The 26,192-nt window shown below is 30.9% G+C and overlaps 3 protein-coding genes across 3 annotated transcripts; 1 reads left to right on the top strand and 2 right to left on the bottom strand.

The window, feature by feature from the left end:
* Positions 1 to 8,114: 8,114 nt before the first annotated feature.
* On the bottom strand, positions 8,115 to 8,930 carry LOC136271344 (uncharacterized). Its single transcript, XM_066071203.1, has 2 exons — positions 8,538 to 8,930; positions 8,115 to 8,388 (listed from the first exon to the last, which is right to left on the bottom strand). The coding sequence occupies exons 1-2, from the start codon at positions 8,884 to 8,886 to the stop codon at positions 8,246 to 8,248; spliced, it is 492 nt and encodes a 163-aa protein (XP_065927275.1). The 5' UTR covers positions 8,887 to 8,930; the 3' UTR covers positions 8,115 to 8,245.
* Positions 8,931 to 10,682: 1,752 nt separating this feature from the next.
* Positions 10,683 to 14,181, top strand: LOC105343187 (uncharacterized). Its single transcript, XM_011450435.4, has 5 exons — positions 10,683 to 10,831; positions 11,807 to 11,847; positions 12,104 to 12,188; positions 12,618 to 12,729; positions 13,595 to 14,181. The coding sequence occupies exons 1-5, from the start codon at positions 10,747 to 10,749 to the stop codon at positions 13,644 to 13,646; spliced, it is 375 nt and encodes a 124-aa protein (XP_011448737.1). The 5' UTR covers positions 10,683 to 10,746; the 3' UTR covers positions 13,647 to 14,181.
* Positions 14,182 to 16,252: 2,071 nt separating this feature from the next.
* LOC117691949 (uncharacterized) lies at positions 16,253 to 24,894 on the bottom strand. The gene is made up of 5 exons (XM_034478887.2): positions 24,800 to 24,894; positions 18,760 to 18,919; positions 18,377 to 18,450; positions 17,860 to 18,064; positions 16,253 to 17,256 (listed from the first exon to the last, which is right to left on the bottom strand). Exons 1-3 carry the CDS (start codon positions 24,887 to 24,889, stop codon positions 18,446 to 18,448), a joined length of 255 nt encoding a protein of 84 aa, XP_034334778.2. The 5' UTR covers positions 24,890 to 24,894; the 3' UTR covers positions 16,253 to 17,256; positions 17,860 to 18,064; positions 18,377 to 18,445.
* Between the last annotated feature and the right edge of the window lie 1,298 nt (positions 24,895 to 26,192).

The following is a 26,192-nucleotide window of genomic DNA, read 5'->3' as shown; positions in this document are numbered from 1 at the left end:
AACCCAGACATCAATGGTAACTGAATCTTAAATGTTTACTGTTTATTTATATCACATTTCATATGAGATTTTGTTATAGTTACGCAGTGAAGACTTTTTATTACTTATGTTAAGAAAGAGTACACATTTTAGTTATTCTTGTAATTAAAGTTAAACCAGATAACTATCAATGCTTATTATATATCTTACTGAATTTTTATCATATGTTGAATAATACATAATGACACGCCTTCAGTTGGATTGTATAAAGATTTAGAAGACCTTCAGTAGTCACAATCTAAATTGGCCAAGATATTACTTAATAACCATATTTTTATTAATATGCTAATCGAACCAAAGAATATTTTGTGATGTATATGAAATTCAACAAATATTTGTCATTTAAAGCTAAACTTTTGAAAAATTACAATAAAAGGCATATTAATATGTAATAAAATTGAACAATCGTGTCAATTTGGTTCAGATTTATTCAATATCCGTGACACTAATCAAAAACTAAAATGTTTAAACGAGCAGACTGGTATCTATTTTTATTATCATAAAGAGTAAATGTTTTAAATTCTTTTTAATGTCAAATCACCTGTTTAAATGTAGAAATTCACCTCAAATATTTACACGTGAACATACGTATATCAATTATTGTGTAACGCTAGACGAAGAAACTGTGTCAATTTTTTTCCGCAAAAATATGATCAGTGTAATGGGAAAATAATTGATAGATTTCAAAATAAAAACCAACTAAAAATCTCTGAAATGAAAAAAATTAGATGTAGAAGAAGAAACACTGGTATATGTATATGTTTTCTGGAGATATATATATATATATATATATATATATATATATATATATATATATATATATATATATATATATATATATATATATTCAGAATGAAAAACGGAATCTTTTAAATGAATAATGACCACGAGTTTAATGAAATTCTCTATGAAAGTATAACGTTACATTCAGGATGTATAGAGAGCGAAATATTGAGACACAAGTTCTTTCAACTCAAACCTATGGTGCCATATTTACAACATCCAAATAATATTTGTAAACATGGTATATCTTGTCAAGTTAAATAACTTTCTGGCTTGTCGTCAAACACATGTACATACTCTTTATAATCCAGTCAGGATAAGCTATCGTATCTTAGTATAATGTATTCTCTTTTAAAATGATGTTCCGTGAATTAAGTCTGCCACCTTTGGCCTGTTGTGATGTCTAGGAACCCACGTTGACTTAATTTAATGTTTATAATTACCAAATGGTTATCATTATCAAAAGGTTAATTACCTTGATAATCATTGGTAACCACAAGACTACTAAAATCATATCTGCTGAAAAAGCAGCAAATAGTATACGGCCAGTAAAGTTCACAATTTCCATTTAAAATTCCATATGATATACTTATCAGTGGGAGAAAATCAGTTCCTGTACCACGCATGTTTTTTAATATTATTGTGTGTTGGTCTAAGTGCTTCAAACTAAATTTGCGTCTCTTCCACTGAACCCAATTTAGTTTCATTGTAAACATTGCATGATAGAATAAACAACATACTAAAGCCAATTAGTTTAACATTATAATTAATTAATTTAAATTTCTCCGAAAGAACCAACAATGTATTATAAATCATCGATGAAAATACTCCAGTCTGTATTGTATCGGGATGTATTTAAGATGTTCTATTATAAAGATATATCTGAAAATTATATAATATAAAGCTTTATTTGATATAAAATTAACAAGATTATTAAAATATTTGTCTTGGATACTAGTAGTGGTAGTTTTATTTTCCTACGTAACATTCCTCTCATCCGATTGCATTACTGTAACAATGTTTGCGCGTTCTTTCCTTTGTTATGAATTTCCGATTTCATAGGTTGTTTTTAGTGTAATTATTAGACGGGTTTTTTTTTTACATTTTGTTGGTTATGTTGGTGATATTCTTTGATCAGAGTCAATGAAACAAAAAAATTCAGGGATTAGGGGATTTTCTTTTGTTGTATATACATGTATCATGCAAAAACGCTGTTTCGTTATTGTACATGAGAGTTGTACAATTTTTTAATGTATTGTGAATTAGTGAATTTGATTTAATATCATAATACTGATTATTATAATGTTATAATTATAAGTACAAATAATATATATTTGCTATAGATCTACAATTGTACAGAGTTAAAGGGGCATGGTCACGATTTTGGTCAAATTTTACTTTTCTGTTTTTATTATTTACAGTGGTTTAGGAATGCATTTCTTAAGATCAAATGAAATTTGGGTGCCAGCCGATGAGTTTTAAGCAAGATATATATAGGGCTCGCAATTCTTCGTCATGTAAAGAAGGCTCGTGCCTGTTTTTGTTTACATGTACATAGGATCAATATACTAGTAAAAAAATCTTTTTCAAGCTGATTTGTATATCTTCTTATTAATTTTAAGCATAAATAAACAGTTTCTAACGATTAACACATTCATTTGAGGTCTAAAACTGGAATTTTCACTTCAACATTCGAAATGTAAACAAAAGCTTTGTTTACATAACTCAACAAATGCAGTCAAATGTTGATTGCCTATTTAAAATGCCTTACTGAAGAATTGTAAACATTAAAATCGAAAAAATAATTTTTGGCCAAAATCGTGGCCACGCCCCTTTAACTTTGTCTATATATATAAACGGTAGATTGGTGGTACGAATAAAAAATATCCGGATAATTTAGAGTTATTGAACATGGCTAGATTGGAGACAATCCTATTGATAAACTGTCTGTAGATATGATTATAATATGGCCTTTTTAATATAATAAGTTAATCATTACATGTTCCTCTTCAATTGTCTTTATCTTATTTTTTTTTACTTATAAGCCTACTCGATTACACAAGATTGAAAAATGACAAAAAATTTAAAATTTTTTAATAGATAACAAATGTTTTCTTTGAAAGAATACGTGATATTCATATACAGTATTCAAAACAAGAGCAATTAGCAAAGTCGTGCTTTGACTTAAAATCAAATAACAGATTCAGGATTCGTCTGAGAATTGGTTATTAAATCATTCAAATTTGTTTTTTAAACAATCATATGAGAGGTTATCCTTAAGTGGAACTCTCGTTTCTATGATTATAAAATGTATTGCGAACATGCATGCATCATCAAGTATTTGAATGTTGAAGGCTTATTAATTGATACTGGACTTGTGAGTCTGAATTAAAACTTTTGAATTGAGAATAAATGGGATTAAATTTGGATAAAATTCACATGAACCATCCCAACATCATAACCTATATAGCCGCAGCAACAATATCTGCAAAGGTTAGTATTACGGAATTAACGACCTTACTTGCAAAGGGTTAAAAATTCGAAAGTAATGCATCAGTTTAAAAGGGAATCAGGGTTTTATTTTGAGTGTTAGCATCTTTGGTTACCCGGCACAGTGATATTCGATGGCACTTACTCATCAATGTGTGTTTTGCGATCGTGTTATTGTATGTGATCCATTTTCAACTGAACAATTAAAATTAAATAAAACAGTAGTTTTATCATTGCTAACCTGAAAATCTTCTTGACAATGCCAGATAATTATGCCAGTGCCAATGTGCACCCGTCTAAGCTGCATATTTCGAAAAAAAATCAAATACGCCATCTGTTAGACCATTGCTTATAGAGTTTATAACCACCTTTGTTATCATTGTATCCCACCTGTCAGGTGAAATATTTACCTTTAAAAAATAAATTCCTATGGGAAAATAGTTTTTCCCATAGGAAAAACAATATTCCTACAGGAAATTTGAATTTTTCTATCGGAATACAAGACCTTATTATATGAATTTGAATTCCAATTGGATTTGATAAAATTCGATAGGAAATTTCAATTTCCTAAAAGAAAACTACATCAATATTCCTATAAGAGTTTTAGAAAATCCTATGGGATTGTCAATATTTCTTGTGGGAGAATCTTTAATCCTGTAGGAATTATCATTTTCCTATGGATATTAACTTTTAAAGGTAAATATCTCAGCTGTCAGGTGAAACACACTGAAAACAAAAGTGGTTATATACTTTCGAGACAATGTTCTATCATTTGCATAATTGGTAGATATGGATTTTTCTGAAAGTGCATCTTAAGTGCAAAAATACCACCTTGGCACTGGCAAAATTATCCGACAGAGTGTTTTTTTTTAACATACATTGAAACAAAAATGATTCAACATATTTTAAAATTTTCAAAAGTGTAATAATGAGGGTTTTTTTTCTTGTTTTGTTTTTGTTGTTGTTTTTTTTTTTTTGGGGGGGGGGGTTGTTAATCTTGTATGTATAATCAATGACTAACAATAAATGTCTATTTCTACAAGTGCTGGTGGTTTTTGTCTGAAAATTGACAGTCATCATAATGTCAACATCATATAGATGACTGAAAAAATTAGACTATGGCATCCTTCCAAAAGATTCTCTATATCAGTACAATCAATCAGTTTCTTATAATTCGGAATGAATGTATATTATGAAATGTTTTAATAAACACTGTACATTGATTTTATTTAAAAATAACGTAGATTTATACATACCATTGCCAAAATGGTATTTTATCTACCAGTATTTCATCTCATTTTAGGGCATAATTTAATTTAAATTCAACTTAAGGGAAGATCTAGATCAATTATGCATTATAAAAGTGGCAATGAAATCACAAAATCACAAACACGGTATGTACATTTATAAGCGCGTGTCTTTGTTATTTAAATAATTTCAAAGTATGGTTGCCATAATCAAGATTTTAACATATTTCGAAGGTTACGTGTGATTTTAACTACAGAGGAAAAAGAAAATGAAACAAATACATCGCAATATTTATTGAGACAGAAATAGAACCACGTATTTCAAACAAAAGATCGTTTATGAAAAGATTTTTAAACAAGTGTGTTAATCAAGACTTCACGTTATAACAGTTTTGTACTGTATGAATTAAAGTCAAAACAATCAATCTGCCCAGAGGAATATGGAACAATTTCTATAATAAAACGTTTAGTATCTTTACTCTTATAAAGAGGATAAAATGAATTAAAAGTGAATGCATTTCCACCTTTTTTTGGTCGCAGAATGCTGTAACTAATCCAAGCATTGCTAAAACAAAGCGAGAACTTAATTGTAACAAATATTAGTACTAGTCTTTATATTAAATTAATGCAATTATGTGTTTTTCGTAATGACTTCATTAATGTTAAAACCCTCTTTGTGCTATCGTTGTATAAATATACCTTTTTTAGAAGAAGCTAAAGATACCGTTATGTTTTTATAAAGTCATAAGACTCAATTCAAGCAAAACTGTAATTTGATTTATTTAAAATTAAACATATTATAATGTACATTTCAAAAGTAAAAAATGTTGTATTCATTTGTAATAAGACGCAAATATAAACTCATATATACATATAGAAACAAAAGAAAAGATTAACAATGTTTCATGAATTGTACAAAATTAAGTTCATCTCACTTGCGTTCCGTTTGGAGAAGAAGATACAGTGGCGTTAAAGTTTCCTGTTTTCTGCCTTCGGAACGCTGAATACAGTTTTGTATCCCTAGCAGTAATTGTGCACACTGGATCCAGTGACCTTTGCATACACATGATTCGCTGTTGCTCACAGTTGTTGCTGCAATTGTCCATCACTTGCGGATGAGTGTGCGCGATGAATTGGTATTCCGAACGGCAGTCGTACTCGCAACCCATCCACATCGAGGCGCACTCAACGAGACAGAGGGGTGGGACCTTTGAACCAGATGTGACGTGGCAAAGAAAATTCAGCAGAAGACACAGAAAGATGCATCCCTTGAAAACCAATTTATTTGTTGTAAATTGACATTCTATTTTGCAGTTGTTCAGATTTGTGTCTATGAGAATATACAACGTTTTACACATGTACGTGTAGTTTTGAAAGTGAAATAATAATGATTTTATTTCCATGAATACATTTTCTCCTTTTAATCGACACTGAATCTTGCAGAAATGGAATTTTTATCTCTCATTTGATCTTTGCATACACATGCTTTTGGTTTTGAACAATCATTATAGTGAATTGATTAAATTTCGATGCAATATAAAGGCACATAATTATAGCCACATATTCAATGATTCATATTTCATCAAGCATTAACGGGTATTAAGGGATAAATATATGTATATGTTATTCGGTAGTTAATTCAACTAACTTGAGAGTAATTTTTCAATAGAGCTAGATAAAAAGTAGCACTATTGTATAAGCATCTAAGCTATCCTAGATACTAAGTTAGTATTTTTTGCCTACCTACCTTTTTTCCTACATTCAAGCTCATCTTGTTGTTTCTGTCGAAGTAAAGTCTCGCTGTTTCCGTCTAATTCAAGTGATTTTGTGTAGTTGTTTTGTTCATTGTGGGTATATTTATACATATACTATTGCCAATTACACGTTCTAATTTCATAATATTCTGCATAATGTACCAATTTGGGGATCAAATTTAGAAACAATACGACATTTTTTTCCTCTCTGATTGATTTATTATAGAACATGCAGATTTTGTATGGTTATTTTTGGAAGTATTTAGGCGGGGCATTTTCTGATCATCTTGCTTAAAACACCAGAATGGTTGGTTATTATTTGCCAGAACATGGTATTGTGAATGTGTATTTAAAACAAACGTATAATGTTAATTTCCATGTGCTATACATTTTTCCTGCAAATTACTATTAAAAATAAATTCTTAATATAGAACTTTAATTGTACTTATCCTTTGAGATCAAACATTTATTGCAGCAATTATCTGCATCAAAATGACAGTCAAATGTTTTAAATGGCCATTTGTCATACTCACCCTTGTTTGTCTCAACTTAAAGTCTCATCAATGTCATTTTTGTAATCATACAATTATGAATAATTTAAAATGCAAAGATTAAAGGGGCGGCAAATTTGCAATAAACAAGTTGTGTAATGAGCTAAAAAATTACAATTCCAAGTATAATGTTCAATAAGTCATAATAATGCAATTATTGAGAAAATGATTAAATTTGTGGGAATTTTTTTCATCTTTCACTTCTTAGAACAGTTTTCCCGATTCGCAAATAAAATTTAATATTTATAACCAAAATGTTATTGTTATGACTATTTGCAATAATAAAGCTTGATACAAATATCATTTAAATGAAAAGATGTTGCTGTTTATAAAACCCCCTCCACCACTCAAAAAGTGCCAAATTATTATGCTTATGAATATTTATGATAACAGCTGTAATTGATCGAGTATATTATTTTTAGATTTCCATTAGGTAGTAGACAGACAGACAGACAAGTATAGACCACAATTTTGTCCGTTCATGGAGTTAGTAAAATATAAAATTCAAAATGTTGGACATGATTTTATTTATATAGGTTTGACAAGGTGTTGTTACAAAGCAAGGGATCTTAAAAAAATTGATTTAATGTCATAAGAAAACCATGGTGTGGTTATTGCATGTATATTGAAATATCCACAAAAACTTCCTAAAATGATTAAAGTACTTCTTCATTAAAGTATCATCGTGGTTAAGATTTGAGCTTAACTTTAATTTTTTTTTTCTTTTATGATGGTGATAACTCTTCAATAAGGTATTCCTATGTACCGGTATAACTAATATGTGAATGTCGTCTGTCGAGTTATAAGCAACATACAGGACTCGCAATTCTTTGTTTTGTAAACAAAGATCGTGCCATGTCTTTGTTTACATCAGTTGCATATAGAAGTAAAAACTTCACTTAAATCAGATTTTTCTATTTGTTTGCTAACTTTGCACATAATTAAACAATCAGTCTAAATTGTTTGTCATATCTCATTTGTTTAAATGCGATATTGTCTATCCAGCAAACTAAGTGTAAACAAAAACATGACACGAGCCATGTTTACTTAAAAAAGAATTGAAAGCTCTGTATCTCGGTAAAAACTTGACAACTAGCATTCAAATTTTAGTCGGCCATTTAAAACAGGTTTTTAAAGCATATTCTACATTAAAAAAGACAGAATAAAATTTGGCTCAAATCGTACTCATGTCCCTTTAAGGTTTTAAGGAGACGTTAGATTAGGAATGCCAAAAAAATAAATAAAATTCATAAATGGAAAATATTTTTAGATGACAGTCTCAAGATTGGAAAACACTTTTAAGAAATGGTTTTCAATTATCATTGCATGTACATAAAATAAACGTACAGTGGTTTCATTCCATTTGATCAATTTGTGTTAATTAATTCTGTTCAATCTTTTGGGCTGGTTTCAGTGGTATCTTTGGACCAGGTCTCTGGGCAGACAGCTTCTTTTGCTGGATGATACGTTCTCTTCGAATCTTTGCTTTCTCGTGTTTATCAACAAGAAGCTTGTCCCTTTCATCTAAAAGGTTAAATATGAACATTATTAATTAATTTATCAGTTTCTCTATTTGAAAGTTGAATATATACTCAAGAACGAAAATATACCCAAGAAAAGTAACATGACTAGTTGATATTTTTAAAATATATTGTTAGTCACTAAACACCTACTTTTCCATTTTTCATAATCCTCGCCCTCAGCTTTCACTCGAATTCTCTTAGCATTGATTGGAGGAAGCTTTGGTACAGTTGACTTGTACTCAACATTGAAGGCCACGCCTCCTTTCTTCTGCACGACCTCCGACACTGTACCACTGGGGATCTCATCAGCCTTGGGTTTGATAGTATTTGGCTCTGTACAAAACATCATCCATGGCGATGGCTTGGTCTGGATGTCGTCTCCTTCTAACAGTTCCTTCTTTATCTCCTCTTCCATCTTACTGTAGGCTTCCTCCTCTTCTTTTGACATTACATAAACTTTGTTGTTTCTCTTGCTGATACAATTCTGGATAAGACCCATTTTGTTCTATCTTGCCTGACAACTAGCTTAGCCAATACACAGTGACGTCATGTACTTGTGACGTTGATCATCACAAAGATATGACGTCACAATGCCATAGCATCATTGTTCCATCAGGCTTGCGATCAACATCAAAATGAGTCTTATCCAGAGTTGTATTGGGAAGAAAAGCAACAAAGTTGATGTCATGTCAGAAGAGGAGGCGGAAGCCTACAGTAAGATGGAAGAGGAGATTAAAAAGGGACTGGTGGAAGATTACATCCAAACCAAGTCCCTGTCATGGATGATGTTTTGTACAGAGTCTATTGTCAAACAACCTTACGCCGATGAGGTCACCAATAGTCCGGTTTTAGGGGTGGTACAAAAGAAAGGCGGCGTGGCCTTCGATATCCATTACAAGTCAACTGTACCAAAGCTTCCTCCAATAAAAATTAAGAGGATTCAGGTTCCATCTGAGGACAAGGACTACGAGGAATGGAAGAGTGTGTATCATAAAAAGCAGATACCATAATATTGGAGTTATTTTAATCTTTATAATGAGTTTCACTATCGAAGATAGTATATAGTATCATCTTTCATTCAAACTTATAATATGCCTCATGGTTGGCAGTTACGCAATTTTTGGTGTGGTAATTTTCAGCTGAAAGAGACAAGCTCTTGTTTGATAAGTACGAAAAAGCAACGATTCGAAGAGAACGTATCATTCAACAATTTCTTTTATTATATTTCTCATGAAAAGGGTAAGAAAATATAAATGCAACAATCGAGGAAATTTGTGTGTTCATTAGATTACTAACAATTTTGAAATATTTTATCAAAATTTTAGTGTTGACACGTATGTCAACAACTTAAATGATATTTTGTGTCTCTTTGACTCTTTTGTTATGGGATATTTATCGTTTACAGAGATAATATCATGTTTTCTTTGGCATAGTGCATATACAGGCTATGAAATTAGCGATCATTACAGGTAGAATTATATACATGTAAATCACTGACATGGTTGATATGCATGCAACCTAAATACAAATTAACCACCAAAGAAAGCATTTTAATTGTTGCTTTTCCATAATATATATATATATGTATATCTTTCTGGATTTTTAGAATTATCAATATAAAGTGAGAAAAGTATGCAAATCATCGTTATTTTTTTTATAAATACGATTCATACAATTCTTTGACATAAACTGGATAAGAAGCATAACAGCTACCTAGCTAATACTAGTATTCCGCGTGCTGTCAATGCTTTGGATGTAGCTGAATTAAGTTTAGAAAGAATGTACATGTACTTGCTATATTTTTTGCATGTGCTTTTTAGATAAATTAATCGATTTTTTAAAAATTGTTTGTACGATTGCACGATACTTGATTTATAATTTAGAAAATAGTTCGTATGACTTGATTAAGGATATTGTTTAAATCATTTATATGATTTTCAAAAGACTAAATTTAAAAAGAGTCTGAATTTAGAAGATCGTTTGGATGATAAATAAAGTCGTTTAAACGATTTTTTGTGTTTGTACGAGTTTTTTTTTAATTGTTCTTACATTTAGAATGTCTTTCTTTTTAAATTGGCACATATAGGCCGTCAGGACTCTACATCTGAATAAGGTTTTTAAAATTAATTCCACTGAGTTGATTTATATAAACATGTAAAAGCCTGCATACGTTAAGATAAATCTGTTTGACCTAGAACGCTTTTTGCGAATTATACATTGAGTGTTTAATGAGATCATAAACGCGTCATGAAATATTACTGAAACAGGGGGTCTAGTGTAACTGTAACATTTTTATGGCTCGGGCTCGGTATACTGATATCAAGTTTTAGACGTTTGCAAATTTTCTAACCTTCAAAAAATGTCTGTGGTTTATCGTGCAATCTGTAGAACCGGGGATAGACTTGTTCCTCAGAAATATCAAGCATTCTGGAACCACCCTACAGGTTACTTTTTCCAACCAATTTTTAAGCTGTTGTTGAAGACACTTTAAAAGTTCGAATTTCCTCACTAGTCATGTTAAATGTTTACAAATGAAAGTCCCAATTTTCTTTAATGAAGAAAACATTTTTCGCACAATTTAAACAATCTATTTTATCATTGATCTGATAGAGAGTCTATCCAGATTTTCAGTATAATCAATTTTTAGCTGGGTTAATTATTTTCTATTTTATTTGGCCATCGCCAGTGCTCGTGTCTGTTTTCCTATTTTCGGTTAGGACATTTCACATTAAATATTTTATATAAAAAAGGGGATATGCATGAAAGGAAATAATATGTTTGGTACATTATTCTAAAAGAACTGGCGATATAATCAGTTCATCTCAGGTCAGATTGAGAAAGTTTGTCTACATCATGTACATGCATACATATACAGATCTGATAAAGCACATGACACAACACTTTCATTGCTTTCATCAAATAGTTGAAGATTTAAGTTATTTACAAGTAAATTACAAAGGATACTGATTAAAGAATGGTTGCAAATATATACAAATGTATGTGTTTGATACAGATTACTGTATGCAGGGAAATATTCGCCCCCGTTTTATTTTCGCCCTTGTTCTCGTCGGGTAAATTTAAAACTGGGTGAATTCTGATACCTTCAATTATTTTCTTTTAACACAACTGTGTCTGGGCGAATTCAATATGGGGCGAAACTGTTTGCAAGTGTAGAAGGGCGAAAATTACAAGGGGCGAAATGCCGCGAAAATAGCCCTGTATACAGTACTTAAGTGTAATTTGCACAACGATTGTATTTTTAATTGGCAAATAAGAAGAGAGCAGCAAATGAATCCACAAGGATTTCTCTCTGATCCACTGTTTCTATGGGTTCTGATGATAGGAAATCTGTGCAAAGTAACACAGTGCTTCTGCCTTCAAAAATTACCTAATTATGATCTCAATTCTTGTATTTACAGGACCAAAGTACATTCATTTTTGGGCACCTACTGTAAAATGGGTAAGCTAATGAAAAGACACACCCTTATAATAGTTTAATAAAACAGATAATGAGATTCTGCATCTACACCCCCATCTCTTCCCCCCCCCCCCCCAAAAAAAATATTATGTTTTTTTTTTATATATATGAAAAAAGACCTGAACATGTTCCATGGTGTAAATGACAGCTAAATTTTCCAGAATATCATTGAATTACAAAGCTTTGTCATTTGATGATTTTTTTTTATGGTTGACATTACCTGGTATTTGTTTTACAGTGCCTCTCACTTGCTGGTTTGGGTAACACCTTGCTTCCAGAGGAAAGACTGAGTGTGAATCAGAGTTTATCCCTTGTTGTTACAGGTACATTGTTCTTATAGATATACTGTAACAATAAAATTGCTCATCATATATCTGTTTCCTTGGGGGGGGGGGGGGGGGGGGGGAGACACAAAATTTGCAAAAATTTTGGTTTGGGGTTTTTTGTTTGTTTTTTTTTTGCAATTTAAAATGTTTATAATGGCAATCAATACTGGATATAATATCTGCGTATTGTATTTTTTGCTATCTGAAAGTGATCGCAAAAGAAAGCCAAAATCAGATCTTTGCGAAAATAACTGGATTTAAGATATATCTTTAAAAAATGTAAGCTTTGAATGTGAGTTGTTAATTAAATTTAATGCTTGGAAGATCTTTATAGATACTTTATCTATTACAAGCAGCAGCCTTTTCCTATACCTGTAAGCACCAGTATTTTCCTCATAGTTACAATGAACTTATTTATCATTACAGGGTGTATATGGGCTAGGTACTCGTTGGTGATTATTCCGGTTAACTATAACCTGATGACGGTGAATCTCTTCATGGCCATGATAAACGGCATCAACCTCTTCCGGGCAGTCAGGTATTGCAGTGAACCTTTAGAGGGGCATGGTCATGATTTTGGTCAAAAATTATTTTTCCGATTTTAATATTTACAATGCTTCAGAAAGGCATTTTTGATAAGCAACTGAAATTTGAGTGTCATTTGTTGAGTTATATGCGAGTTACAGAGCTTGAAATAATTCGCTATGTAAACAAGGCGTTTGTTTACATTTTGAACGTTGAAGTAAAAATTTCAGTTTTAAACTTAAAACGAATGTGAAAAACATTAGGAACTGTTTATCTATGCTTAAAATAAATAAAAAGATAGACAAGTAAGCTGGAAAAAGATTTTTTACTGGTATTTTGAACCTATGTAAACAAAAACAGGGCACGAGCCTTGTTTACATTAAAAAGAATTGTTAGCCCCGTATCTTGCTTATAACTCTACAAATGACTCTCAAATTTTATTTGATTATTAGAAATGCATTTCTAAAGTATTGTAAATGATAAAAACATGAAAAAAGAATTTGACCAAAATCGTGACCATGCCCCTTTAATACAGGCCCAAAATAATTAATGGCTGTTGACCTATACAGTAGGAACAATTAATTTCAAATTTGGGATAGTGCATTGTGAATAGCTCTTGTTTTGGGGGCTTTTTTTTTTCTCTTTTTGATAAATTAGACTTTTACTCATTGGAATGAAAAAATTTTCAATTGACCAGTGAAAATTATAATTGGAAACAAAAGTGATTGTAGTAAAGAAAAAAATTTATCTGTGTGCTATTTCCTTGGATATTGAGATAAAACATTAAGCTGTGAGTGTGATTTTGTCCATCAATTCTTTGATCCTATTTGATAAACGGAATATGTTTTAAAAGTTTGTTTTTTTTTGTTTTTTTTCAGATACCAATACAGAATCAAAGAGGCAGAGACAACTCCGCCAAAGAAAGAATAAAAACAATTAATAGTTTTACCAGTTGAAGATATATATATGTGTATGTGTGTGTCTCAGGAGGATATATAGACATTTACTCTGTATTTACTCTCAGACTGACATAAGTATTACCGGTAATATGGAAAAGGAAGCAGAAATGGAAGGAGAACAGGAAAAACTACAAAGGGCATGAATATTGATAATACTCGTTTCAGGGAATTTTTATTAAATATTGAATTCTGCAAAGCTACAGTGATATACCGGACTTGCACAATGCAGACCATTTTAAAATTGCATTTTTACCAGTGCTTAAAGTCTATTGTATTAAGTACATGATTACTAATACATGTATAATTGCATAAATTCCACTTGTTATATCTTGTTAAAAATGGCAATTTGTATATGCATAAAAAAGTGCTCATTTAAATTTTGAACATGCAGCAATCTTATTATTTTTTTGCTCTATCTCGGTGTTTATTTTTCTGCATTTTCTAACTTTGTGCAAAAGACCCTGTACTTCTCATTCATGATTTCGGGTGATAGATTTAATTTGGTACCACCCCCTCCCCTCCATCTTTCCAAGAAAAAAAAACCATCAAAATGTGCTTAGAACTACAGTACTTGTTTATCATGCTTTTGAAAGCAGATTTTAAGACCTTTGTTTCCTTGACTAATTTCTGTTGATGTACCCGGTAGATTAATTTTTTTTTTTTTAATTGCATTTATCCATTCATCTCTCTTTTAGGAAATAAGTTGTTTGGGGCTTGGAAATTTATTTGTTGAAGACATAGTAAATCAATCATAAACAAACACACAAAAAATTAAATCTGAAGCACAGATGTTCACACATTCCATTTTTGGCTAATTTTCATTTAAAGAGATGTACATGTTTTTTCAGTATATATATACATGTTTGTTTCAAAGAAAATAAAATTGATTTTCCTTTCGATCAAGTAACATCAATGATAATATTGAGCCTAACCCAAGATTTATAGATATTTTTAAGTTGCTCACAATGTAACTCTTAAACTTGATATGACATATAATTTTTTATGTACAACTTGTTTTAGATTGACTACTGGAATAATGTCAAACATGTTACCAGTAAATCAGGTCTAGATTTAATAGTTTAAATGAATTGGTACACAATTTGAACATTACAAAATACGAATATGGCATTGCAATGTTTCTTTTACGCAATCACAAAAAATGCTGCATGATCTGTCAGAACCTGGAAATCTGTATGAAAACAAAGATTTTATGTTAGATGAAAATTGAATATTTGTAAGACAGATGCAATTTTATCATAAAGCAAAAAGCAAAGCCAAAATGTGTTTTTCAGTGTAATCTAATTTTTTTGGTACTTATTGTTTATATATATAACTATGCCTGTGATAGTGTTGAAAGACTAAACTAGATATTCAACACCATTAAAAATTTGTCAACAATGATTTGAATTGAAATATGCATATAATTTTTTTTTTTTTAAGTATAAAAATTCAGCATATATGAGTTTGGTTGGATCAATTCTCTTTTGGATTGGTAAACGTACGGAAATTAATATCTGGATATTAAACTTCATTCCTTCCGTTAAATGTTGGTGCATTAAAGTATACCTGCGAGGTTACTTGCGATAGAAAATCAACTCCTATTGATTGTGAAGAATTGTTATTGTGTGAGTTTTTTTCAACAACAAAGTAATTTTTTAATGGAACATTATGCATATCTTGTATATATATCCAGAACATGGTTTTTGGTAGGTTTTTATTATTTTTTTGTTGACAATTATCAGTTATTACTTATTAAAACAATTTTTCTCACATACCTGTTGTTGTGTTTTAGTTGAACCTTTATCCCATACAATTGTTCTAGTATACAAACATGCTATCAATTGACATTAATTTGTTAAACGAAAGATGTAAATATAAACAATGAAGTGCTTTCTTTGATGATTCATGCGGGTTATGAAGGTAGCGAGCAATGCAGAAAAAATAACGCGGGTTATGTATTTTTTCTGCAATGTTGCCACCTTTATATCCCTCATGAATCATCAAAGAAAGCACTTCCCATACCCAAAAAAAAAGCACTAAAAAGTTATACCTATAAAGCCTCAAAAAAGTTACAAAAAAGTCATAACTAAGTTAGCACAATTTGGAACCATCTCCCCAAGTATGGTTCCAAATTAGCATTAAAAAGTTATGACTATTTTGTAACTTTTTCCTTAAGTACAAAAAAGTCATAACTAGAGTGTAACTATGCACAATTTATTTTTTGCATAAAAATAAAACAAGTACAAAAAAGTTATCAAAAACTTACAGAAAAGTTATCATTTAGGTACAGAAAAGTTATACATATAGTTACAGAAAAGTTATAGATGTAGGTACAGAAAAGTTATCATTTAGGTACAGAAAAGTTATACATATAGTTACAGAAAAGTTATAGATGTAGGTACAGAAAAGTTATCATTTAGGTACAGAAAAGTTATACATATAGTTACAGAAAAGTTATAGTTACAGAAAAGATATAGATGTAGTTACAGAAAAGTTATAGATGTAGGTACAGAAAAGTTATAGATGTAGTTACAGAAAAGTTATCTTTTAGTTACAGAAAAGCTATAGATGTAGGTACAGAAAAGTTATAGATGTAGGTACAGAAAAGTTACAAATGTAGGACAGGAAAGATTCAGATGTAGGTTTAGAAGGAACAGAAAAGTTACTGCAGCAAAGGCTAACACATTCATATACATTTAAAAATATGTAACAGGTGTTGGCACAAAAAAAAATGATGGAGGTAAATTAAAAACAGTTACAAATGTTGGCACAAATATTTGTAAAATGGTAAATATAGTTATATAGATAAAAAGTTATCTTTATAGGTATAAAAGCTGCAGTTATTGGCACCAAGAACTTTCTATAATTTTTTTTACACTTGTGCATAAATGAACAAGCATACACTTTATAATCATAATTTATAACAAACGATATTAAAGAGTTACTACATATCAAGATTGATTTGCACCAATATCCTTCATTTGGATTTCATTAGCTACTATTAAATATACATATATACACCTATTTATCACATTACATAATCAACATAATTACTGCATTATCTGCTTAGCAGATAATTTACATTTTTTGATAAATAAATAAACAAATAAATGAGGTGTCAATAAATATACACCATTGCACTAATATCATTTCTTTCAACTTTTGTAGTTACTATTATCTGAAGTACATGTACATATTACTGATGTTCCTTTCTACTCCATATCCAATTCATTAACACATTAATAAATATATTGTTCATAATCAATAATAGTAGTAATACTTTTGAGAACTGCAGAAAAAAAGCAAACAAAAACAACATCAAATACACCAAATGTCCACTAGCTGACATTTTGTCCTTAGTAAGGACATGGAATAACTTGTCACGGAGTTTTGTTACACATGGCCTTTTTTTCGTGGGAGGTGTGGGCACGAACAAGGAAAAAGTTCATGTGGAAGAATGTCACATCTAATTGTCCACGTTGGTCTTCTTACGCTCATGGGAAATGAGGGCACTGATTTTCGTTCTCATATGGAGTACTTTATTGCGCTTTCGGTGTCCTTTCCTTTGATGACAGCAAATGCTGTAAAAAAGATAGTATATTAAAATATTTTCATTTTAATACATGCATCTTAGTTGATGATTAGATACCTTTGTGCAAACATAATATTAATATTTTGTTCTAGATTTAATCTAGATATTTCAAATTGCACGTTAGCTCAACAATTTCATTATTATTTTATACATGTATGTATAGTTTTTATATAGTAGAATTCTGTTGTTTTATCTTCATTTAAGGTCTTATAGGACATCTGTCTATAAAAATGTGAATTAAAGTACATTATAATTAAAATACTTTAAATAGTTTAGCATTTTCAAATTTTAATTTATCAAACCAAAAAATATGCTTTAAAAATTGTTGAAAAGGTAAAAATTCTAAAGTCCCCAGCGGGATTTGAACTCATGACTTACAGGTCCATAGTGAACTCACCAACCCACTGCGCTATGCGATAACAATTTGTCGAAAGAAATTATTGATAAAATTATACTAGATTTTATTGTTTATTTCGGAAAATAATATGTCACAACATGGAGGTGTCCCATACCACCTTAAAGACAAACTTCTCTCAGATTTAGCCAGATGGCTTAAAGAGAGCAAACAGACATATTTCATGAATAAACTTACCAATGATGGTGTTCACAATCTGTCGATTCAGACCGTCCTTTCCATTTGTTCCCATAAGATTACCCCTCAAGACCAATTCTTCATTCGTGTAGAATACAGACATAAGGTAACGAGCCATTGCTGTTTCACTCTCCTTCTTTCCGGATGGTACCCTGATGTCTTTTAGATACACAAAAACGCCACTGTTTGGCATAAGCTCCATCATCTGGTTACAAAAAAATATAGAGATTTATAATTTTTAGCGGTTGTCTTGCAAAGAAAGCTACCTCTATTACTAATATGAACACTGAAAGAACGCATTTTACAGTAAATTCTTGAAACGATCAGTTTTTTAAAGAAATAAAGTGGAATAGAAGGCTCAGTCAGTGTACTAATATAAATGATATAAATGAATATATTTAAATGTGGGTGTCATATGATAATAAATTTATCACTCTTTTTCAATTCAGCATTGAATTTATTTTTGAATTGAAGATGAGTAGAGCAAGAATGTGAAATTAGCCAACAAAACACTTACACCACTCTTTTCAGCCAAATCTTTTGGAATTACACCAGCTCGTGGAAGGCCATTCTTTTGCGTTTTCCATTATCCTTAAAGAGACAAATGTACACTGTTATGGGTATTCAGAAATCTTAAGTGACATAATTTTTGTAACATATCAATGTCTTCTACTGGTGTTTTGAAATCAAGGGTGTGAACCAAGTTTAAACACAAGCATAATTGATATTAAAACATTTTTTAAAATTGTTAATTCATAATTAAATGTAATGAAAATGAAAATTTCACAATATTTCAATATTTTGTATATTATAATTTAATTGTCAAGAGTCAGATTTGATTCCAAGATAAATAAAAAGTCAATGCTTTAGATAAGAATAACAATTTTAAACACTCCTTACCAGGTTGGCTTGTTGCACAGGTACATGAAGTTGACCTCAAAGTTTCTAACTCTTTCTCCATTTCTGCAAGTTTTTTCTGTACAGCATTAAGCTCTTGCTCCTTTCCTTTGAGGGCAGATTTACATTTCTCAATTTCATCTTCCGTGGGTATAGTCTCCATCTGAAAAAGAAGGTTTAGATTTGAAAAAAAATTAAATATTTGTTACTATCGCATCAGTCTGAATGTAATTTTTTCAGGTATGAATATATTACCACACAGTTTTGCAGTAAAGTAACTATTTATAGGATTAGCTTATCCCCAAAAGATAATCTCATTTACCCTGTAATATTTGGGAATATTCACTTATTTTTGGAAGCAAAATGAAGCGTTAGAAAATCATGCAAAACATATAAAAACAAGAGGCCCATGGGCCACATCGCTCACCTGAGCAACAATGGCGAACTACATTGACTTAACACACTTTACGGTCAGACGCGACCTATCTTCCATTATTTTCTATTTTTTCCTATCTCCACAATGTGAAGATTTCCACCAAGTTATTCCATAATTATATTTTCCTGTTATATGATACTTTATTTATTTAGATGTAAAGTGTTCAATTGAAAATATATATTATTACTTTATTTATAAGCATTCAAATGCATGTTGCATGCTATTTTAAGGAAAATTCTAAATATTATAGCTCTAAAAATAGCCTGGTAATAAACCTTGAATTTTTTGGAATTAACAGGTTTAAATGTTAATAAATAAGGAATAATTTATCAAGGAAATTTATATAAAATTGAGGAACGTCTCGTGTGTCCTTAAATAATTATGAACTGTAAAATTTAATATTTAGCAAAGTTAAGTACCATGATAATTTTCTGACCTAAAACTCAATATTTTATAAAGGCGTAGGGGTGTAAAATATATTGTGATATATTAATTATATAACACCTGTATATTATTTCCTACAGTTTTTGCACATATGTGAACAGTATTAGCTCATTTAAGATAAAAAAAATCATACATTTCCTAAGACGTACATCAGTTAAAAAATCAGCACCCATTGTGGGCCTAGCTTATTGTGTGTAATCATAATTTGAACATTTTGAATCTACACAATTAAAGGATGCCAACATTTTATTTCATTAATATGTTGTCTTAGAGGCTATGCAATGCATATTTATTTTATATGATGAAAATACTGGAAAAGGTAGTTACCATTTATCTGCAATATTTCTTGTTTGGTTTATTGATATTTATGAAAAAAAATATCGAACTTAAATTAGTGTAATTTTCATTTTCCACATCTAAGTGAATATATTTTGTGTGTTTATTTAAGATGCCAAGATCTATGAATATACCATGCAGATGAGATACATTTCATTTTCACAGCTGATATCTCATATGTGAAAGTTAACAAAGATTGAGGGACAGAGAATCGCCAGCTAGTCTGGAAAGCAGTACGCAGCGTTTGAACTCTGTGGCAAAAGTTGCTAAGGCTACATTAAAAAACTTAATTGGTCTTCTCTTAAATAATTGTTTACATGATGTAAACTTGTGTGACATTTAATATCCTTACTCACTTGATCGATGAAAACATTTGACTGGAAAATGTTGTCACATGATGTGTTAAAAAGCTATATAATTTAATGTATTGTCAGGCATACAGGTATTAGTTCTGTACTAAGGCCCATTAATTATTTCATATTCCCTCAAAAACAACAAATGGCTACAATTAAACCAAGATGATTTTCTGCTGCAATATTTTCTTTAAAATAATGATAATGCACGGATATCCTCATAATTATAATGTGTCAGAACTGTTAAAAAGAAGTTTTTATTTACTCGTTTGAAAAATACCAAAATTGTTGCAGATGTAAAATAATTTATCAAATGAGAAAGGACCCCAGAAAGTAGTTATAGCACATCATCCTTTTGATTTTTCTGTACACAAGTATATAATGTTTAGCAAGACAATTCCAATGATCAACAAACATTTCAGCGTCAGTCGTAGAATGATAGGCAACTTTTAAAAACTTATCCAATTTGTTAAATTTCATTTTATTTAATGCATTCATACATTATATAGATAAAATGTTTTGTAATTGAGTTAGCCAGGTGACACAAAATCAGTTAATGCACTGTGTATTTTGGAGAAATTAGTCCTACCCTATGACCCAATTACAACAGTTTTTAGTTTTAAAGATAACTGTAAACAAACGGTTTTGCATTAATTTGGCAGAGTTATTAAATAATTACAACTTACCTTCTTATATATTGTAGTATCAACAAGAAATGTAATGATTATCGATTGTAATTTTCAATGCACGGTATATGTGTTTGCATCACCCGTATTTATAACCTCTAAAGATAAGACAGTCGCGGGTGATTAATCACAACAGGGTTTAACTGAGGCTGTGAAAACGTCTTTTCAAATTCATAAACATCTTTTTATTGTCTTTGGATTTAATTTACACGATTATGAACTCGGAATACATGGCTACTTCAAATTCTCTTTCAAAGGAAATTCCGGCGAAGTTACCGATCAAAAATCGATTATTTCAATCAAAGTCGCTCCCTTGTTTGATCCTTGTTGACACAATTAGAAATTAATAAACAATAAAAACAGAGGGAAATGCACTTTAGTACGTTGTTAATGCATCAGATTTTATCATTTTTGCAGAAGGGTCATTCTCAAAAAAGGTGGTATTGGGTTGTTCAAGGGCACTAGAAAGTATAATCCTTGATTTTTGCCAAGTTTCACTTTTGTGCTACCTTTGGATATATATTAGCATACATATTGGCACATAAACAGTTAATTCTAACAAAATCTTAAAAATTTAGAAAGTTTATAAGTTGATTTTTTCACATTATTTGACTGTTCCCACTCAGAGTTTGCGACTTTAAATAGGTTTTGTAAGGTAGTAAGACCATTTTTTATTAAAATAATAGGGTCAAGAGATAAAAGGTAAGTAAAATACCTCTCTCAAACAAAAAAACGAAGAAAATATATGAACAATAATTTTCAGCGAGATCAAGTTTGTCTGTACATGTTTTTATGTCCATGGTGTAACGAAACAAAATATTGGTGTGTAAGAGTTGCTATTCTTAGTAATTTGAAAGATAATTGATGCCTCCTTATTCCCATCGTATAGCTATAAACAATGATAGAAGACAAAATAGCTGAAGATGAAATTTACTCAATTTTTTTAATGATAAGTAAGTAGAAATAATTGTGTAACTTTTTATATTGTCTTTGGGCTAACAGGAAATACTTAGGAAAAAGAAATATTTAGACACTCTGGAAAACAGACAAACTATTGCTATGTGTTGTTGTAGCAGATAATATGCTCTTTTACTCTGAGGGAGCAGTAATTATTTAGCAGAGACAAGTTAATTCATAAATATGTCCTTTGTGTAACAGTCCTTGGTGTAACAAGAACAAAAAGTTACACCATAGACTATCACTGTTATCCCAGAGACTATAATTTACATACTTTATTTTTTTGGGAAAGATATGATGAAATTATTCAATAAATATATCACAATGTATCACATTTGTTAGTTTATGCTTACATATAATGTTGAAGCATCTGTTTGCTGTAGATCTAGATTATTTCTCAATCATGCAATATTTTGTTACTCCAAAGACACATACAATTAACACCAAGGACATATGACCTAAAATATTCATTTTAAAAAAATTCAGCATTGTCAAATCAAATCAAATTTATCAATTCAAGTATAATTGATATTGAATTTGATATTGGACTTACAGCTTAAGCCAAATTTTCCCTAAAAAATATTATTTGACTTGAAACAAAATGTGTTACCAAGGACTTTTAATGTTACACAAAAGAGTATTTCAATTCCCATGCATGTATTTCTGATAGAAAAATTAATAAAACAAGTATTGTATAAATACATTTTATGACAGATTATGCAATGTAGTATAATAAAATACTAAAATTATTCATCAACTAGATAAAATGGTGTCCATGGTGTAACATGTTGTGTCTTTTGTATAACAAACTTAAATTTTACGCCTGAACTTGTAGAGAATAACAGTAACATGTATAATATATCCGCTGAAAAGTGCATTTGGTAATTTTGAATTCATTTAAAATACATTCAAGCTTTCAAAACAAATTGAAATATTAAAACTTTGATTCTTATAACAGACAATGTCCATGGTGTAGCATAAGTGTCCTTGGTGAAACATACTGGAACTAAATTGTGTAAATAATTTGACTTTAGGGGCACTATTATGCACATTGGTAATGATTACTGTTAAATATATGCATTCATAAGTTATAGCTATGAAAACATTCAGTTGTCTCTATTTTGAAATCTGATATTTTTGTGTTTAAATAAAGGTTGTCCTTGGTATAACATTTGGACTAACAATAATTGTCCTTAGTGTAACATCCCTTGTTTTGTTTTTATTTTCAAAGATTTTTCAAGAAATATTGAGGTTTTTTCACTTAAGATTATTTTTCATGTCACTTACAAGTGTCTCCCAAAAAAAAATCAGACATTAAATGGAGAAGAAGTTTTCAGTGTGCAATACAATGTCATGAGATAGATGCATATTTCTCATTCACAAACCAAATATGAAAAATTAAGGAAAATACATTATCAAATTCTTGTTTTATGATTAAGTTCAAGAAAAACTTCAAAAAATTTAACTTTAACACCAAACCAAATGCATGAACAATAAGATTTAATGAAATTTATGAATATTTCTTATGCGTTACACCAAAGACTGTTTCCTTTTCATGTGGTTGTAAATATCATATTTTTATAGATTTTCATTTGATGTACTGTTGGCATATTTTAGCAAACAAACATCATGATATGCCCGATACAAACTATGATAAATTCAATCTGGTTGTAAGTACTTTGTTTTTAAACAAGTGGTACTTGAAAAAATCCACCTTTTTTGAGAATGACCCAGGTAAACAATCAACTGCCTATTTACCGAAGTTTATGTTTCAAATACATGGCGATTGTTTCCCAAGTTAAAAAGCAAAATGAAACGAAAAATTCAAAACAAGCTAAAACCACCCTCACAAGTGAAAATGACAACGCGTTGAAATATTTAACCTCAATTTACTTCACAATAATCGGCACCAATGTTATTTCCATGTTTCATAGATTATATTCGCACGTGAACTGTTGCACAACAAACTGCCAGCTTCAAACAAAGAACCTCGTTTTCGAGATGCAGTAGACTGGCGATGCCTGTCATAAGACCAGTTTATCGCATTGAATTGCCAGTCTACGATATATGGTATAACGAGCCATTCTTTATTAGTATTTTCGCAATTATCTCAAATTTGGAACATAATTCGCGTATAATTTTTGCAATTTATATTTTCCTTTCCCTAAGGATGATTTATGCTAAATTACGTTAAGATTAACTCAGTAGTTCTTGAGAAGAAGATTTTTTAAAATGCACCCCCCTTTTTTACAGTTTCGAGGTTTTCTCCGCTTTGAATACAGATCGGACTTTCATTTTTGCAATTTATATTCACCTTCTTATAAGGATGATTTGTGCCAAATTTGGTTAAATTTGGCCAAGTGGTTTTAGAGAAGAAGATCAAAATGTAAAAAGTTTACAGACGGACAGACAGACGGACAGACAGACGGACAGACAGACGGACAGACGGACGACGGACAACGGGTGATCAGAAAAGCTCACTTGAGCTTTCAGCTCAGGTGAGCTAAAAAACATATTACATAGGTAAATAAATCAAGTTTATGTGCATCATATATATTTTGACCCAAATTACATTTTACTAATTATTAAATATTAAGTTATATGGAGGTGGAAATAGCTTACCAGTCAAATTTGACTAACACGAACGTAGAATGGTTTTAAATGAACTTGATATTATTATTTAATTTATGGAGAAAATATGGCAACATATAGTTTCTCTTTTTTGAAAGGTTGAATTAATATCGAGGTAGAGCTAGTTTGATTTGAATTCATGTATAACCGGCCTTGGAGAACTACTTTCAAAATACATTTGCAAGCCCCTCCTCCATTACCTCATCTGTGTCGTCAGATAGCTCCCGGACTTCTTTCCTTGCAAGGAAGCTGTCAAGAATTTCATCTCCTTTTTCAATTTCTTCTGCCATCACAGGGATCTAAATTGAATTAAAAAGCACCAGGTTTAAATACTGTACAAATTTAACAATGTGGTACCTGAGAAGATTCGAGCATGAACATTCATATAATATTTGAAAACATTGTATAACATCGTAACACTTTATTATACATGTAAATAATAAAAACTCATTCAATATAAAAGTTGCCACCATTCTCTTTTTTTTTAATTGCATTTTAACTACATTGATTACCTTGGAAAAGGAGGAAGCTGTGGAATTCTGCTTGTTAAAATGAATTTACTGTAAGTTTTCGTAAAAAATGGAGGGAATCATACTCGGTATATGTTAATATAAACAAATAAATAACATTATTATAGCGCCTTTTCTGACATAAAAGACAAAAGCGTTTTACAAACATTCTAGAGAGGGATTTATATTTGTTTTAAATTTACATCGTAAAAGTACCCCCAAAAAAATGCCTCGGAACCCCACAGCCCCGGCAAACTTAGATGATATCCCTTAACCCCTCCCACGCTCTCCTCCTCGCTCTCTCTGGAATTTTTTTTTAAGGTATAATTGGGAAGCATCGAGTATATGTAAGCTCGCTCACTTTTCCATTCATTGTAAAAGGAATAACAGGCATTGCATGGGGTGGGTGGTGGAAATATACAAAGTATATACCTAACGAATCTATTCCAATGTTAATTCCTCTATAATTCTTTATATGTGCGCCCGTAAGGCAACTCCTTCAAAACTCAATTCTTGTTATATAAATTTACAAGAATAATCGCTACTTATTGCGAGAAAAAGTGCCCCGCCCTCTTTTGCTACTTGCCTGAGAGAGGAAGATGGCTAAAACAGGCTGTGAATGTCGCCTAATCCCATTCGATATACTATATCACTGGCGTCGGAAGCAAATTGAAAGTGGGGGGGCTAAACTAATCCTCAGAAATGTTGAGAAAAAGTAATTCCCAAAATCATGGAAATCCTAATCCGTCGGGGGGGGGGGGGGGGGGGGGGGGTGAGTATACCTATACTTACAAGCGAAAAAAAAAAATTACTTACCCACAATTTTTTTCCTTCCAAAATCATGAAATTCCTAATCCGTGGGGGGGGGGGGGGGGGGGGGGGGGGGGGCTAGTATGCTTCTGAATCCAACTTCTCTATCTTTCAAGGTAAATTTAGGAACAAAAATCTTTCCTGCCAAAAAAAGTGGGGGGGGGGCTGAACCCTCTATCATGCTATGTTTCTAACGGTTAGGTATAACTTTGCAAAAAAAGTGGGGGGGCTAAGCCCCCCCTAGCCCCCCCCCCCCCGGTTCCGACGCCTATGT

Source organism: Magallana gigas, chromosome 9, assembly GCF_963853765.1.
Source record: "Magallana gigas chromosome 9, xbMagGiga1.1, whole genome shotgun sequence".
Lineage (NCBI taxonomy): Eukaryota > Metazoa > Mollusca > Bivalvia > Ostreida > Ostreidae > Magallana > Magallana gigas.
This window is presented reverse-complemented; position numbering and strand designations above follow the sequence as displayed.